The 17,802-nt window shown below is 39.2% G+C and overlaps 1 protein-coding gene across 4 annotated transcripts in view; it reads right to left on the bottom strand.

Annotated features, from left to right (window-relative positions):
* FHOD3 (formin homology 2 domain containing 3) overlaps nucleotides 1–17,802 on the bottom strand; it is a 374,768-nt gene that overhangs the window by 83,361 nt on the left and 273,605 nt on the right. For 2 of the 4 annotated variants that reach the window (XM_053946675.1, XM_053946704.1), the window contains exons 11-13: nucleotides 15,501–15,602; nucleotides 12,741–13,118; nucleotides 9,165–9,290 (exon numbers count right to left, since the gene is read on the bottom strand). In XM_053946675.1, the coding sequence (XP_053802650.1) occupies nucleotides 9,165–9,290; nucleotides 12,741–13,118; nucleotides 15,501–15,602 (606 nt within the window). The remainder of the gene's footprint in view (nucleotides 1–9,164; nucleotides 9,291–12,740; nucleotides 13,119–15,500; nucleotides 15,603–17,802) is intronic. The other 2 variants (XM_053946685.1, XM_053946696.1) reach the window with 1 other exon arrangement.

Below are 17,802 nucleotides of genomic sequence, written 5' to 3'. Positions count from 1 at the left end.
ATTCACTAGTGAACATAGGTGCAAAAGAAGATAAAAATATTAATGCAAACCTATCTTCCCCGAGAGTCTATGTCTGTATAAACACGAACACCACTAAACATAGCCATTTCAACCCCACTGGCAACAGGGCAGCATGAATATAATGGCAATAATTTCAATAAATTGAATTTCAATATGTCATATCCCACCCGCATAAACATTACATAAGATGGTATAAAACTTGATATTCTGTAAGAGTCCCTGCTGGCACTCCTCCAAAGCTACAGTATCAATGCTGGATCACACTCAAAACCATAAAAATCTCTAATATGCTTCAGCACTAAGAAAAGGGGGAAAAATCCTCCAACCCTGACAGTCAAGTAAGTGTGGTGAATTTTCCCTTGAGCATATTTTAAATTTATTTTAACTTTTGACCTCTTAGTGCATGTTTCAAGAGAAAGCTCTTAGCAGAAACAGTAGCACCACTGTACTAAAATTCAAAAGCTAGAGCTCCATCACTGTAGCAGCACAAAAAAACCCATGGCTATATTGTTGGATATAACATCAGAAATTACTTTTGGAAGGGGAAAAATGAACAGTGCCTCCATGTGAAGATAAATGGAATTTAACTAGGAGAGATGGCAAAAGAGGGTCTCTATCAAGTCTTTGTTTTTATCTGTTTTGTGTATTCAGCTTGATATCTCATCCTGCCCAACTGCCATGAAGTCTGCAATCTCCATTTAGAGTCAAAGGAAGGTACGGCTTAAAAGAAGACTGAAGGTAAATTAAGGGGAAGGATGGGGTGATGCTGAGAGACCAAAAGAGTGATTGTAGGTCTGCACATCATCTAGCAGGTTGGAAGCCTTCAGCTCTAACTAAGCTCTTTGAGGCCCTACAATAAATGCACACTCTTATGCAGGGGATTCCAGGGAAATCACATGGAGATGCACAGCTTAGTCCTGCAGATGGGATTCTAAGCTAACTCTGGTAGTAAAATACCTCCACACCTTGTTTAGAGTTTTGATCTAGCATAGTTTGGCTAGCATTGCTCACTGGGATAAAATGTGCAGATGTATGAAGAGCAGCATCACAATCTAAGTAGAAGATCCACAGCTGTATGTCCAGAAGAAAAGCCAGTGTCTATAAAGAACTGAAAATGTTAGCTTTCCATATCTTCAGAACTAATCAAATCAACAACAGTTAGTCAAAACTTGGAATTTCCATATTTCTCACTGGTTATCAGTGCGTACTTCAGCTGAATTACAAGCTGTGAAGACACATACCCAGTTTAATTCCTTTGTGCCAAACACAGCTATATTGTGTACAACAGTTTGTTGCACGAAATGGTCAAATCTAACAGTCCAAGCTGCCAGAAGGTTCTGTACATAGAGGTCATAATTAAACAGACAGGAACACAGTCAGCTAACCCCCTGTGTGACACTGACTTCTTAAAGCACAAATAGTCAAGGCTTTGGGTCTTCAATCACATTTAGAAAAGGGCAGGCAGAGGAACAGTGCTGTTACAGCTGAGTTAGTACTAGCTTAGTGGTTACACCCACTCAACCACACACATCTGCCCTCAGTGGGGACCACGCCTCACACCAAAGGCCGAGACCAGCTGCCTTAGGAAGCCTCATGAACTCACAGCCTCACTGCAGATATCAGACACTGCGGCTCGACTGGTGTTTGGGTGCACCAATACTCTTTCTAATGTGCACTGCAACTGTAAATGCACAGTTTTAGTATTTAGTAAACTCTACTGGTAATTTTCTACATGTGCCTAAACTAAACCTGAGGTAAGCAGGTTACTTTCAGGGGCACAAACCTGTAAAGCAGCCAGAGGAAAAACAAGCATTAAGAGGTGTTCCTCACACAGTCTAAACAATTTGAAAAGGGACTTGTCTATGTACATTTTGTCGACAAAATCTGAATTTTGTTTCTGTATTTCCCAGGCAGTAACACTTAAAATAAATGTTCCCTTTCAGTGAGCACATACTTGAATTGCAAACGGCAGCATGACTGACCAAACCAGCTGGTGAGAAGGCTTGGGCTGAGCCACTGGGTAATTTTGTTGCTTTGATGCTGTTTGAAGGGTGACAGTGCCTTCAGGACTCATGAATTTTTAGGTCTTATTGCTGTGGTCTGTATTTTAAAAATGGGTAAGCAAAAAGGCAAAAAAAAACTTTTGGCATTGAATCAAAGGTGATAAGAGATTTTAACAGTAAATGTGAATGCTCAATTAAAGCATAATAGAGTAATCACTCGCAAAATGGGGTTACAGTTAATATATGCCAGCATTTTAGTGCTGGTGTCATATGTTACCAGCTGGTAATATCAACCATTTGTTCAGCTCCACAAATACAATCCAGAAGGATGCTTACTCTGACTTCTATTTTTAGTCTTGTAGAGAATGCAAGGCTATTAAGAATGGACTGTTAATATAAAAAAATGTTAAGAAAAGCTTTCTTATGCCTGCTGTTAAAACCAGTAAAAGCTAAACAAGCTATGTTATTACCTTTTCATTCCAGAAAGAAAATACACAACCAGAAACCATCTAGGTCTGTGGATTTGTGAATAGAGCCCCCACCACAGAATCAGCACACAGGGCCAAAGAGGTCATTAGTAACTTATCTTACTGGAAGAAGAGATAGAAAAAGGAAAGAATGGCAGGGGATGGGGGGGGGGGGGGCATTGGGGAAGAAAAGAAGGCAAAACATATACAAAGCATAGGATATGAAGCCAAAATGTTGACTGTAGGCCAAAGCTCTTCTGAATAAAAATTCAGCTAGCCTGACCTACAGTATTTAACACAGCAGTGAATTAGTAATCATTTTTATAAACACAAATTCATGCAGACACAAGATCTCTCACACTTTTTTGCAAGTTCTTGCAGTTTTCTGAAAATACTCCATCCTGGACTATACATTGTGAAGGGGATTATATGCCCTGAATTACTCTAATCTTGTTGAAAACTGAAGAAAACATTTCTGACTTACTGAAATCAAAACTGAAATTCTGAATTTCAAATGTTCAGACGTGAATGAACTTCATTCACGTAAACTCTGAGATACTATTTTGTGGCTGCCTTTCCCTCTGTTCAGTTGAATTTTTAAAATTTTCTAAATAGAAATGGTTATCTACAGGAAGAATACAAAATACAAACGTATATTTTTATGAGCTACAAAAAATTAACAGATGACTTATGAGAGGAAATCCCTTTAGGTCATAAGGTTAATATTCAGGATTGTCTTTAACAGAACATGGGGCAGAGTCATTAATAACTTTAATAAGGAAGCACTAATTACCTAATTTTGCAAAGTGCTCCTGTTCCAGCAGCCATAGGAATGCTACAGTGAGGGTACAACAGTCAGCAGCTCCTTCTCGGCCTTAAGTAACTCTAAATGTCTCTTGGCTTTAACAAAATAAATCCATTTTCCAGCTTAGAAACAGACAAAAGGGGAGGCAAAGCTGCCAAGAGCCATATTGCTTTTCACAGTTAAAGAAACTCCTCATGTGTTATGTCTCTCTACATGACATGGCAAATTCAAAAGCATGTTGATATAAGACTTTGCAAACAGACTAAACATTATTTAAGGAATCTTTATAACACTTCTCTAAAAAATAAACATAAAATTGAGAGCTAAAACTACTAATGCTTCCTTTAAGAAAGAAATTTGAGAATGACCAAGAGAAGAACTGATTAATGTTAGACTTTTAAGTGGTATGGGGGGACTACCCAAATTAAAGCTACAGCAGGACAGAGCTGCACACAGCCTGGGCAATACACAAGGACTTTCTACACACACTCTCCTCTTCCAGCTGACCTGTACAGCTTTTACACTGTGCTTCTGTCTTTCTCCAACCTGCAGCTTCTCATCTTCATGTGAGTTACACCTTGCCTGGAAGTGACTTGCAGAGCTCAGGTGTAGATCGAGGCCAAGGTGGGTGAGCCCTGAGCATCAGCACTGTACATGGCATTTTCAGCCAGCAACACTCTACAGTCTGAAACCATAACCAGTTCATACTTCAGTTTAAACATATGCCCTATGATGAAGTCCACAAAGCTGCAATCAAGAATATTGCTTACACAGTAGTTCGACAAGCAGCTAGGCCAGCGCAAGCCACCACTGCTTCCCAAACTGTAAATCATCAAGTAATTCCTAAGGTCATTTTTCCTCTTAAATTCTCAGCAATAAAGTTGAGGCTTTTGCCCTGGGCCACTATTATCAGCTACCAAGCTATTCGTTCCTCATTATGTTACTCAGAGTGAGAGATGTGCTTGGCAGTTACCACAAGGAAAAATCGCCACGATCTCTGGTCTGAGAGCCCAGAAGTACACACAGAAAGAACAGAAAGCCAAGAAAGAGGAGCAGTTTTTGGGAGAGCAGCAGCTTTGTAGGCTGTGTAGCAGGTTTTGGTTCATAGGTTTCTGTTTTACCTTAGTGCTTAACAGTTGGAGTGAACCTGCCAAGAAACTTCATCCAGCAACATCTCCCTGGTGTTGTCAATTACGGAGACCTTTAATTTTAGTAGAAAATCTAACTGAAAAGCTGTTTGGCATTCTCAAACAGTTTTTTTTTTTGATTGTTTTCTTTTGCTTTAAAGAGAGAAATTTGAAAGAAAGCACCAGATTTCCAGCAAATCACTATTTCATGCACATAGAAAGGGAATAAAACTCAAAAGAAGAGTATCTGCAGACTTTTCCTGCACTTTATGCTTATGCTTCAGGTATGGTGTTTAAGTGTCAGAGGAGAAAAAAAAACCACCTATAATCTAGGCATGCTAATCTCACTGTCTGTGACCTGTTTTAGAAATAAATGTTTGAAGGTAAATTTCCTTGAAAACATATAGAAAATGGAAATGAACACTCAATATTCAAGGCCCTGCATCATGGGAGCCCAAGGTAACTTATTGCTGTAGATCACAAAGCAACTGAGATGGAAAACATATTAAAGAATGTGAAATATATTTAACATTTCTTAAGCCTATTTTCTGACACTCTGGAAAAGCTGGAGATTCTTCAAACACAAATAATCTGCAAGCACCATAGCAGGCCTTTACCAGCCTTCGAGATTTGGAAGAACTTCTGAGGGACCAGCCAGAGGTGGAGACTAAGTTCACACTGACGGGCCAAGAGCCTCAAGAAGTGGAGGTTTGCGAGCTGAACTTTCTGGCATTTGATTTAACAGATAGAGGTGAGACCATGAACTCCTGCTCCTTTGGCACGCAGTGCCCCGAGAAGGCTTTCTGAGCTAGGCTGACTACTGTACTACTGCTGACTACTGTACTACTGTTTGACTGTCCAGCCCAGGGGTAACCACCTCCTGTTAAATGCATCAGAAGAAACCCACCCTGGAAAACACACCAGCAGGATATTTTTATGGTAGTGGAATGAATTAAAGCTGGTGCTGAACTTAGGAGCTCTTGCCTTAGGAGTTACACTCCTTCATGATATGATAAGGATAATCATTACCAACAATGCAAACACTTCACCACCAAAAGGATACTATGAGGGGGTGTGAAGCTTTGCAAGTAATAAGTTTGGTGTCCTGTGGCAGACTCCAGGCTGCAGTTTCAATTTGAGTGACTGTCTTAGATTACGAGTCTGACAAAGCAGTCTGGCTAGACAGAAATAGCCTAGGTGTGAGCATAAGGCATGGAAATACAGACTAGTCCTACAACACCTTCTGCCCCCAGGCAAGGGGGCAACTTGGAGGGACAGAAAAATGCTTTTCCCCCAATGTGTTTCAGTCATGCACTGCTCTTCCCCTTTGTTATTAAAATTTATGAGGTTATGAGAGTGATTTAAAATTTTTTTATTAACTGGGAAGAAAGAGTTAATTGGTGATTTAAGTTGTGAAGAGTGGGAGCAGCATATTTATGGAGCAAAGCACTCTTTGGCATTAGAAAACAGGCAGACTGGGTTATACTTCTTATGCATTAGGAGTGACTTTCACAAGCAGAGGGATACAAGAGAACTGACACACTCCTCTCCCAGTGAAGGGCTGAACAGAAAGTGCGCTGCAATTTGCCCTCTTTTCAGCAGCATTCCCATGGCTGCAATATGCACTTCACAAACATGGCTCTCCACAGGGGACCCAGGGAAATGAGAGAGAACAACAGCATTGCAAGAAGTTGCCAAAAGGCGGCAGCTGTATTTAGAAACAGTAAAGTAAGCCTTTTCTTCTGCTGTACAATCAGAAATACATAGATGATGTGGATTTCAAAGAACAAAATCCAGCTTCGTTTGCACTGACTTATACCTCTCTTACAGCCAAAGACTGTCAAGTATGAATGTCAAAATGTCAACCACACTGCTTCTTTCCACCTATGTTGTAGCTCTTGTTTTCATAAGCAATATACAGCCAAGGGTTTGAAAGGCCTGTCATGGCAACTGAATGGAGCATGAGTCACTGTGCTGGGCACTGCTCTAAATGCTGCTTCTTCTTTCCTTCTCATTCTTGAAGGTCAGATAAACGGTACCAGGACCTGCATCTGAAGCTCTTCCCGGCATGATAAAAGACAGGAATCTTTCTATGAAGGCTTCACTTAACTGTAGCATAAGCTGAAACCAGAAAACACACCTTAGAGCTAACCATAGATACGCATCTGCTTCTTATCAAATGTCTTCCTTTCCCCCCACTCCCATCTTTTAACTTGTTTTTCGGTGTTTGAATCCATGTAAATTTTTTACCATCAGGAGGTAGGAAATAGTGTTTACATAATCAGAGGCAAACACCATTCATAGGAAACTGTGAAAACCTCCACAATACTTTCCATTTACTAATTAGTGCCATCATACACTACATGGCCTACTCTCCAATAGGCAAATTCCATCCGTCAGTCTCTACATGGACATTTCTTCAGTGCATATCTTTCAGGACAATGAAATTAAGGAAGGCTTCTGCCCTTCTTCAAAGCAGTCAGTTCTTTAGAGCTTGCACAAGTATACATCTGCAGTGGCAACACTCTCAAAAAGAACAAGAGAATGCAAAATGGCATGTGAAATGGTAAACTTAATTATCTTTAAAGAAATAACTGCATCTATTCTGCAGACAACATGCAGCCGTGGTGTACACACAGTTTTCACTTCTCAGAGAATCATATACAGGAAGCATCAGGCTGTAACATCACTCAAATGTAAAAATGCAGAAACCCTGGTGAGTTCATGAACTACCATGAACAGCAAGCTGCAAATTTAAACAGGAGTACAGAGACCTTTGTCATGTGAGGTGGAAAGCAGCAAACATAACCTGCAGGAAAGACAGAGATGCGACGCTGGGCACTGTGATCAGTCACTTACAACATGTAAGAGAGATCTGATGTTTGAAAGTAGAGTACTTTACAGTTTCAGAGGAAAAAGAAAGATGAGGTGTGTTGGCTGGAAGATGCTGCTAGAAAAACTGGCTTCAAAATATAAAATATTTTCCTAGCAGTGATAATAAATATTGGAATTTTTTCAGGAGAAATCATGTGCTGTCACTTGAAAACATGTGAGAGTACAGGGGTCTTTCACTTAGCTTCTGTGAGACCCATTATAGGTCACAACAGATGATTGCAGAGCTCCCCTCTGGCCTGACTCTCCATGAATCTGCAAATTTTACAGCTTCATCCTGTGGGGCCAAGGCATTTTGGCTCCAAACCAGCAAGGCACTTATGCAGATACTGAAATGAAAGCTGGCTTTCCTCACTGGAGCAGGGCCAGCGCCATCAGCCTCTTGCAGTACAAGCCCAACCATCTTTAGCCATCTTGGCGTTTGACCACTTTGGGGTTTCTTTGCTACAGTAGCAATCAGAAGCTTACAAGAGCAGGGGCTTGAAAATCTTAAGCTTCCAAAGCAGCGGGATTCTTTTAACTCTTGCTTATCTTGCATCAATTTTGCTGAGGTAAACGGGGGTGAATATGCTGGTGTAGAGTTTTTATTGTGGTTGCACTTGGCAATAATTTAATTGAGATCAGGAAAGACAAATTGAGGCAAGGTACTCCAGGAAGATGAGCAAATGAAAAACAATGCCTTTCTCCAAAGAGAAACTTAATCTAATTACTCACTTGAAAAAAAGGATTAAATCAATACCTCATGGCTACAAATACATGTATGCTGGAAAAACCCAACTTGAACCATTCTGAGTAGCAGTCTGGAAAGGATGTGAGGCATTAGGAAGGTTCAAACATATATACATACACACACAAACACACATACCTATACAGAAATATGCCAAAGTCATTAGCAAAAATTAACTGGAATACAGAAAAAGGGTCCTGTAAAAAATCTTAAGTTCAGAAAACAGTGTGGAAGATGCAGTTTTTATGAATTAGAGGCCAATTTGGAAACAAACAATCCAAACCCCATCTGGCCTACTTGGATATTATTTAAATTATTGTATCATATTATTGAATTAAATTAATTAAAAACTTTTATTTTTCCTTAAAATCAGCATGATATCCTTTGAAGCTGTCATTTACTCTCAGGTGGTAACAGATAGTTAATTTCTGGTGGTCCAAACCTCTTGCCAAGAACTTCTTTCGAGTATCCATAACATTTTCCTACCTTTTTTCTTCCCCTAGTACCTTACATAATTCAAAAGAGTATTCTGATTGTTCAAAAATTTTTTTTTTTGCTGGTTTGGGTTTTTTTTCCCCTTTAAATTTTTTGCTTAAAGCAAGCTGATAACTGGTTCGTTGTTAGAAGTTTGCTTTAGCTACAGCAATAAATATTTTGCTTTTGATGAAATACAGTGTGATATATCATGTATTTTCAAGAAAGGACAAAATTATAGCCTAGGAAATTCTGAGCTAAGCACATCTCCAAGATTTTGCAGTTCATTTAAGAGGATAGAAGTGAAAATAGATCTGATTTTATTTTTAAAAATGGAAAGAAAGAAAATTTTAATTCACCTTTTAATACTTAGAACAGCTTATGTGCGAAGCAACTCTGCTTTATCCATTTAAGTGGAAGAAATAGAAGTGGGATGGAAATACATCCAGCCTTTAACACCAAGTAAGACAGAAAGATTTGAGAATGAGTGGGAAATGAACACATTTAGATTTTTTTTCCATTTTTTTCCCAAAGTTAGAAAGAATCTGGCTAGAAGCATTTCCAGTACTCATTCAGAACAGCTTACATTTATCTCCTTCATTCTGTCTGTAAAGGAACTGTTGCCAAAACTCTGATTCATTTACAAACCTGTCAGATTTGGTCTCCTGAGGTGGTGACAGAGTTGTCCCATAACGAGTAGTAGGTGTTGTAGGGGCACTCACACCAGCGTAAGGTCGTGGAGAAGAGTAAGAGCTGCTGCCATAGCTATTGTATCTGAAGAAATGGGAAGAAATGAAGAGAAAGGGAGAGACAGAAAAAATCCGTCAGCAAACAGGCATGCAACAGTAAATCCTCTTGTTTACAGGGTGGTAGTGATACCATACTCCAGAATTTTTCAAACATTCACCTTCTGAAAATGTTGCTCTATTTCCAAATATGCAACCAATCATCTACTCTTAATATCAACCATGGCGTGAACATACATGATGAATCAGTGAGGTATTGGTAAGGAAAATAATGAGAGATTTGAATGGTCCTCCCAAGTGACAGAATAGGAATACTTGAATTACTGCTCAGTTACTCAGAATTATTTGCTGTTTTGGGAGCTGATATCCAGCCATTAGAAAAGGGATCAAATGAGCCCAAGACAACAGTATACACATCTACTAAAATTAAGGAAAACAGCAGCACTCCTGAGACATGATCTGAACATGGGCATCCATGACTTGGAAATGCTTGCATCTTAAATTGAAAAGCACCACATTCTTTTCAATTAAAGCCAGCAGTATTTCCTTTCCCCTCTCCCAACATAACTAATAGCTTATGAGCCATTTCTTACAATACCTGTAAAAAATCATCACCATGGTTAAAAAGACATGTCTCTGGAAGCATGGCTTTAGAAATTTCTATCAGCCCTTCTCTCCATTAAAAACCCCATAAATTCGCTTCACTTCAATGTGAGATTGCTGATCAAAGAGAAATTGTTTCCAGGACTCCTGGAATGGCCACCTCCCCAGACTCCCTTCTATCAACGTTTTCATCCTGACTCCTGTACTGAATAGAAAAGGCACTTGTGTTGCTTTGCTGTGCCTTTTAACTATTGTACTTAAACAGCATGTCAAGAAAAGATTCTTGATTTGAGAAAATGTTAATATTTCTCTCTTTAACACTGTTCACAGACAATGCCATTTTCCCATATGGAAAGCATATGGTGCTCTGAAGATCAGTACTCTGCAAGATCAACTCATCCAAATGACAAAATTCATTTCAGGTAATAGAGCAACATAATTTTCCTTATTATAATTCATAAGATATAATATATCCTCCTTCACCATATCTTTTCTCTGCTGCTTCTTCCCTCGCACACATCAGCACTCAGTAATTTCACTCAGCGATTTTATTTGAAAAGCCTGGTTGGTTTCCTTCAGCTCCATTTAGCACACTCATCTAGCCATGCAAAATTTCATTCAAAGTTTCAAGTTTTTCCTTAGGGTTCAACAGCATTGCTGCCTGCCAAGGCCCACATTAAAATCAGAGTATATTTCAGCTAGGTGTTTTTACAATGGAAGGGATGGCACTTTAGAGAACATGTCCTCTTGAACAGCAATTTCAGGTTAATGCTTTAGAAAACACCCCCCATCCCTCATTTGTTTTTGAGACAGTATACTGACTAGCAACAGGGAAATAATTTTGGAGAAAAAAATTCTAACATGCATGTTTCTGAGCCACAAAAGGAATTTTGCAGGAATTAATTGCTGTCTAGGCCTTCTTGCCCTAGAAGAAAACTAACTAAAAAGTGGAGACAGTGGCCCACTGGAGGCTGTGTAACTGGACAGTGTGGAGCTTCCCTGGAAGCACAGACCCAGCTTGGGTCTTCTCTCTGACAGGCTCAGCCCAGGAAATGTTCTGACTGTGCCTGTACTGAATGAGTGATGAGAAAACTCCACTGTCCTGTTAAGAACTCAGAGCTCATTTGGTATGTTCCTGACACAGAGACCTCCTTTTCCATTTCCATTTCCATCAACTGCAAAGAGACCTTCTTATCAACCATTACATGTCCTTTTCTTCTCCTCTGCCCCATGAAAAAGCTGACATAGAGCAGAACCCTTTTTCAGACCACGGGTTTTTAATTAGTCCAAAGATAACTCTCATGAATGTGGAGGGAATGCACCTCCTATGTAGTCAGACCAACACAATTAAAAAATCAAATTCAGAGGGAGAGGTCTGGACACAACATCCTAACAAATTTAGAGAAACACTGAGTTGCTGGAATAGGAGCAAGGCAAGACCAGAACACCGGGGTAAATCTGTATGCCCAAAGTTTATCTTTCTAACCTTCTCTGGTACTGGTTATTGCTTCTATTTTCCCTTCTTGTCTCATGTACGAGTGTAGATGCAATAGTTTTATCCAGCAGCATTCGCCCTCAAGACATTTTCCTCTTTTATGGTCATGTTACTGAACAAATTGTACGGGCTTTGCCCTTGTTTTCCTCCAAAAAACCCAGATGAATCCCCATCCCCACCCGTGAACCTCTATACTAAATGGAAGCAGAAAAGATGGTCAGAGGACAAAAAAAATCACTGCAGAAATACTAAATATTGCAGGAACAGGAGGTATTTAGGAATCTACTCTCTAAAGTACAACAGCAACATCAACTGAAGACCAATAAATGAGTGTGAGAGGTCTAAGGGAAAAATGCACCTATCAAGGAAAATGTAAATTTAGAGGAATTCCAGTATTCAAGTTGTAGGTAAAGGAAAAAGATGTGAACTAAGTCACTTGCCAACGACTACTTGGATTTACAGGCTTTTCAGAAAAATGAGAAAGGGACAAAACACACCCACCTATTAGGAGAGAAAGATCAAAAATTAAAAGGATCAAAAGAATCAAAACATTTGTTCACATGCAGAAACTCAGAAGGACTGCTGGAGAGAGGAAAAAGTAAATACGCATGCAATATAAATGTACATTTTCAGCACCTAATTCAAATAACACTGACAACTGTAAGAGACAGCAAAAAATGATCAACCTCTTTTCAAGCTGATTCTCTGTCACTGTTTTTAGTGCTACTTACTGTCAATTTCTTTTACTTGAAAAAAGATGAGACAAAGCAGTATATTTTTGTTTTATTTTAGAGTGGTGGGATGGGGAAATTAAAGTTAAAAAGTAAGATAAATATATGAGGAACAAGTAAATTCAACAGATGTTGTGGAGATAAAACTGTCTATTCTGAGTACTATGTTATCTTTATAGATCTCTTATTACAAGCATGAGCTGAAATTGCACATGAAATGGACATGCACTGTAATCAAACAACAAATTTAGGATTTGGCAGTTCAGCCTTTGAAGCCAGGACTTCACCCCTGAATTTCAAGTGCTGATCTGACCTCTCTTGATTTTATAGCAGAAGAGCTCCATTAATTTTCATGAAAACGTCTGCAAATTACATTGTTGTAAATGAGAGCAAAATGGTGCTCCTTTCCTGATCTCCCAAATCATGGGTTATTTATCCACTGCTCTATAGAGGAGGCCAGGATATTTATTAACTACAGACCTGGAAGCAGAATAATATCAAATCAAAATACAGGCTTACAGGGCTAAAATTAGTACAGTATGTTTTGGAAATAATACAACACATTAGAGTAGTGTTATTAGCACTGTAAAATTCTTGAAAGGTTTTTATTCATTTATCTAAAAATTACTGTTAGCTATTTAAAATCTACCTGTTTTCCCTCATCATTTCTGTTTCCTTCTCTTTCACAGATGCTGGAGAGTCTTCAAAGTCATAGGAGAAGAGGTGAAAAGGAGTGTGTGGTACATAAGGTAATTTCTCCACTGTTGGAGATGCCTTTGGAGTAATGGAGGCTGAGGAATTTTGGGGAGAGCTCAGCAATGCTGTTGCAGGTGAAGATGGTGATGAAAGGACAGAATTATGATGAGAGACACACGAGTCAGGCACAGAAGAGGAGTTGCTAGAAAAGCTCTTTGCTCTAGAGCTGGTGAGAGGCCTCTCAGCTGGAGAAATGGCACTGGAGACAGTTGAAGAGTCAGAGCACTGTGAAAAGCTTTCCTTCACAACCTCATGCACATCTGGAACCACACTGCAGGAGGAAAAAATCATTAGAAAGGGAAGCGAAGAGAAAAATGGGATGAAGGGAGATCACAGATAGTCTCACTTGCAAGGGAAAAAAATGAAGAAGAGTCAGACAAACAAAAACTTCCAAAATGTAGACAATCATCACATCTTTTTAACTAAAGAGAACTCACATCTTTGTATCCCAGTGGGATTCTTCTTCGGGTTGGAAATACTGGGGAAAAGAAGCAACTCATTCTAAAGGAAAATAGGAGATTTAATCTAAAGGCTTCAGAACTAATTTTTGTGAGCATTTTCACACCTTTTCACACAAATTTCAGAACAATTTTCATATATTTAAAGTTAGCTTGTAAACATTGTCAGAGCAGTACAAAGCAGACTGCACACACTGGAAAATACTCCATGGAGCACAGATGCTTCAAGATACAGTCTGCAGATATCTGACTAGATCTCCAAGTCCAGATATCTGACTATCATCCTCCCTGGGAATCTGATCTTTTTACTAAAAATGTTCATCCAACAAAGATGAAAATAAAAAAGTACTCAGTTAGCACTGTTCTGTCAAAATTCAAGTTTAGAATGATCTCAAAAGCAACACCTTACCAGATATTTTTCTAGGTATGAAGGCACTAATTTCTGATTTCTCTGAGTGTCGGGATTCCATGCTGGCCTTTCATAGAGACTTGCAGAGTTTGCATCAAAGAAAATAGAAAACACATCTGCTTTGCCCTACTGAAGGCAGATGTTGGTGAGTGACAGAAGGCACAAAGCAGGTGAAAAGCCATGGGATCTGCACTCCAGGGTGTCTGTTTTCACTAGGAACTCCAGCATAAACACTGTGCATGGGCTTTGGCCTGGATCATTTGACATGGCTGATTTCATTCTCCCAAGACCACTTCTGCAATCCCCCAACCAGCAAGGAAGGCATAGTCCTTATCTGAGGACTATAGGCTTGGGACAGCATAGGCAACAAAACCACAATTTATGGTAGATATGTTGGGATCTTATGCAGTTAATCATCAGGTGTATACCAATTACTTGTTCTCACAATGGAAAATCTGGAAACCTTAATCTATTGCACCTGCTGTGCTTGACAGGAGACACTGAAGCAAGGCCAGTCCTACCTGACAGCATCTAACATGAATAGCCAGGTTACAGATAATTATTTTTATGCTACAGAGACAGTGAAAGAAGGTACTTAGGAAAATCATGGGAATATCACCCAGTTATCTTAAAGAGAGAATTATCTTAAAAAGACCAATGACCTAAAACCATATTATGTTCTTCACATTTCTTAATGAGGCTCTTCCTCACTTTTTTTAAGCAGTATTTTAGTATACTCATGAGATTTACCAGTAACTTCTGTCTTAGCTTTGACTTTTAAGAATCAGATTTGAGGAAATTATCACTTAATTTTGAAATTTCAGGCAGCCATTGGCAAGATTTGCAGACTGGAAGATAGTAATAACAAAAGTACAGTATTTTCTTTGGAACTCACAGATTAAACAGTTTCCTTTCTTCCTTCTGTGCTGTACAGTGTCTGCATGAATGTGGTTTATGTAAAAAAAAAAAAAAAATCCAATCTCATTTGCTGAGTTGCAAAGCCAAATAATTCAACCTAAATCAAATGTCTGTCCGGAACAAAGAATGTATTTTCTTGCTTTCAGTTTATTAGGATCAAGTTTATTAGGATCAAGTTGCCAAATACCAAACACATATATATATATCTCAGAAATAAGTGGAAAATTTTTAAACAAGAGTATTGATAGGTGATGAAGAATACTGATTGGTGATTTGCTTATATATGTTTATACACAGATGGGTAGGCATTTATAACATACATATATATATATATATATTATATACACATGTATATCAGTTTTGCCTGAAAGTAGTTCTTTGCTATTAAAACATGAACAAACTTATATGGAATCTAAGGCAGCATTCAAAAAAAGTGAAATTACTGCATAGCAACAGATATTCCTAATAAGGTAGTAATATGAAGATAGGGATGAAAACCTAAGAAACCAAGCAACATCCTCAGCTAAGCATTGTAGTGTTTCATCATTGCCTTAACTAAGAAGTTAAACCAAACCATGCTTAAAGTTATGCTTTTCACTAAAGCTTTTAGAATTTGTGAGCATTACCTAAAGGTAAGTGCAGACAGTTCATAGTGCACTGAACCTATATAACTGAGTGTTTCCATTAGCACTGCCACCCCCCAGCCCCCTCCCCAAAGCTTTTAAATGCAAAAATATTTCCTTGGGGGGTGGTTTTATCAGGTGATCAAGGAATGTGAGTGAAAAGGTGGATGCCACTGCACACTGTGCTGGTGAGTTCACGCCAGAGCCTGAAGAAAAGGTGGGGGGACAATGCTAAATCCTGGTACCTGGCTTTGACCTGCCTATTGGCCTCTTCCTCCCCCTCATCCTCAGTATTGGGCTCTGTGACTGGCTGTTCTTCTTCCTCCTCCTCTTCATACTCGTCCTCTCTGAGGTCAGACCAAGGAAAGAGTCATGCAGTAGGATGGAAAGAAAGAAGGTGGAAGAGAAAACAACATGAGTCCCCAGGAAAATAAATGCAATGAAGTTAGAAATGGAAGGAAGAGACTGATGAAGAGGGAGTTATGGGCCTGTTATGTTAGCCACCTAAAACTTCCTGCTAAGTATGTGTTTGCACAAGGGTAGCTGCCGATATAAAACTGGTATCCTCTCCCCTATTTACATTTTTTACTATTATTTTAAGATTCAAAGCTGCCATTGATTTTTCATGAGCTTTAGTTTCCATTTGCAGCTGCCCTACCTGCAGAGGCATTAATGGAAAACATTCATGACAATAGCAATGTTCAACTCATTAGTCATTAAGTTGTGTCTCTTTGGCCTAAAGGACAGTACACACTGTGCTGGCATGGGACAGCTGGCACTGGACATCACGCTTCCTAAATTAACCCAAATAAAACATTCCTGCTAAGTAACCAATAGCTCAACTGGAAAACAGAACAGGGTGAACCACTGAGTTAGAAATAACACAGACTAAATCAGTTCAGGACTATTAGCAAATAGCAATATTTAAGTTATCAGATGCCAGTACATGAGTTATTTCAATAGAATGATTACTATGGTCAAAGCAGGCTTCAGTTCAGCAGTAATTCTGGCAGAAGAGAAGTGTAAGTCATGCATAAAGCCTCCACAACATACAAACCACAAAAGTAAAATAGGAAAACTATATTAAACATAATGAAAAAGCTACACTGTCTGCCTCCCATCCCTCATATCAATGCTTTTCACCTTCCCAAACCAACAGACTCATGGAAGATGCATTTGCAGTTGATACCGTTCTCTTGATTTAATGATGTATGTACCATTAGGTTATGCTCCATGCAAAAAGAAAAAAACATACAATCAGTAATGCAGTTTGTAAGACACTCATATCCCTTGCATTTTCCTGAAAGCTGGTTTTCTTTCCTCTGATTCTGAAGGCATGCTCTATGGATTTTTTTCCATTTAGAATTAGCTTCCATGTTATAAGAATACTGAATATTTACAGTGTGAGATCATGAACTCATTGAGTGCAATGCAAAGGGTCAATCCAAAATTTGTTGCATTTATATGGAGTTAGTTACAGAATAACCAGGCAAATGGCAGCACCTGGAACTCTTCCAATACTCTGGCAAAAATTTTACAGAATAAACACTTTCAACCATTCCTAAAGTGGCTTAATGACATAACCATCTCAGTTGTCATCTCGTCATCTCCCTGTCCTGCCCACAAATATATACTGCCCTTACACAGACACCTCTGAACTTTCACACCTTTACTCATTTACTGGAAAAAAAGAAAAGAAAGAGTTGAACCAGGGAGCATTCATATAATCCCTTCTTACTAGCTCAAGCTCTGCTATTTCCTGTGAGGGGAAACTTCTGTATATGCTTGTCCTACAGGACTCAGATTTGGGAAATAACTCATGAAGCTCTGTGGAAGCTCCTTAGAGCACAGTGCATCCTGTAATGCTGGCAGCACAGCTATTGCTTATATGAACAAGTGTCCCCATTATTGCTGTGCTTAAAGCTCCCACCAGGATTCCATATCGGTGATGTCAAAATTTCTTCTCTCCTCAACTGCCTCAAAATGCCACAAATCATTAGTGAAATACTCATCTGATATGGTGGATCTCATAAATTTGAAAGAGTTCTTTGAGAATTTATTCCACCCTATGAAGGTATGGCTAAAATAACAGGAGTTTACACAGCACAGAGAAAGGAGCTGAAAAAAAAATTTCAAGATTCCAGAGTGATCATTCTTCTGTCATGTCAGGCCAATGACTCCTTCCTCAAGGGTCCTTGAGTTCCAGGTCAAAATCTTAGAAGAAACTTTGATTGGAGAGCTCTTTTCCTTTGCTAATATTAAGTGTAGGAGGGCAGCAGCTACATGGCAAGTGGTTGGAAAAGCCAGAGGAAGGATCTGGCTCTGTATGACTTGGTAGCAGAGATGATCAGTGCACACAGAGGCGGGCACACTCTGCAATCTGGGAGAGCCAATGTGGTCAAAGGAAACTTGCACAAAGGAAATAAGTGATTGCATAGGGGAGATGCTCAACACTCTTTTAGCAACCAAACTCACAATTTCAGAGTCCTTGAGTACCCCAGAAGGGGGCTCAGATACAGATCAGAGTAGAGGGGTAAGCTCACAGGC

This window comes from Vidua chalybeata, chromosome 1 (genome assembly GCF_026979565.1).
Source record: "Vidua chalybeata isolate OUT-0048 chromosome 1, bVidCha1 merged haplotype, whole genome shotgun sequence".
In the NCBI taxonomy this organism is placed as follows: domain Eukaryota; kingdom Metazoa; phylum Chordata; class Aves; order Passeriformes; family Viduidae; genus Vidua; species Vidua chalybeata.
The sequence above is the reverse complement of the archived record's forward strand: the minus strand, read 5'-3'. Positions and strand labels throughout refer to the sequence as shown.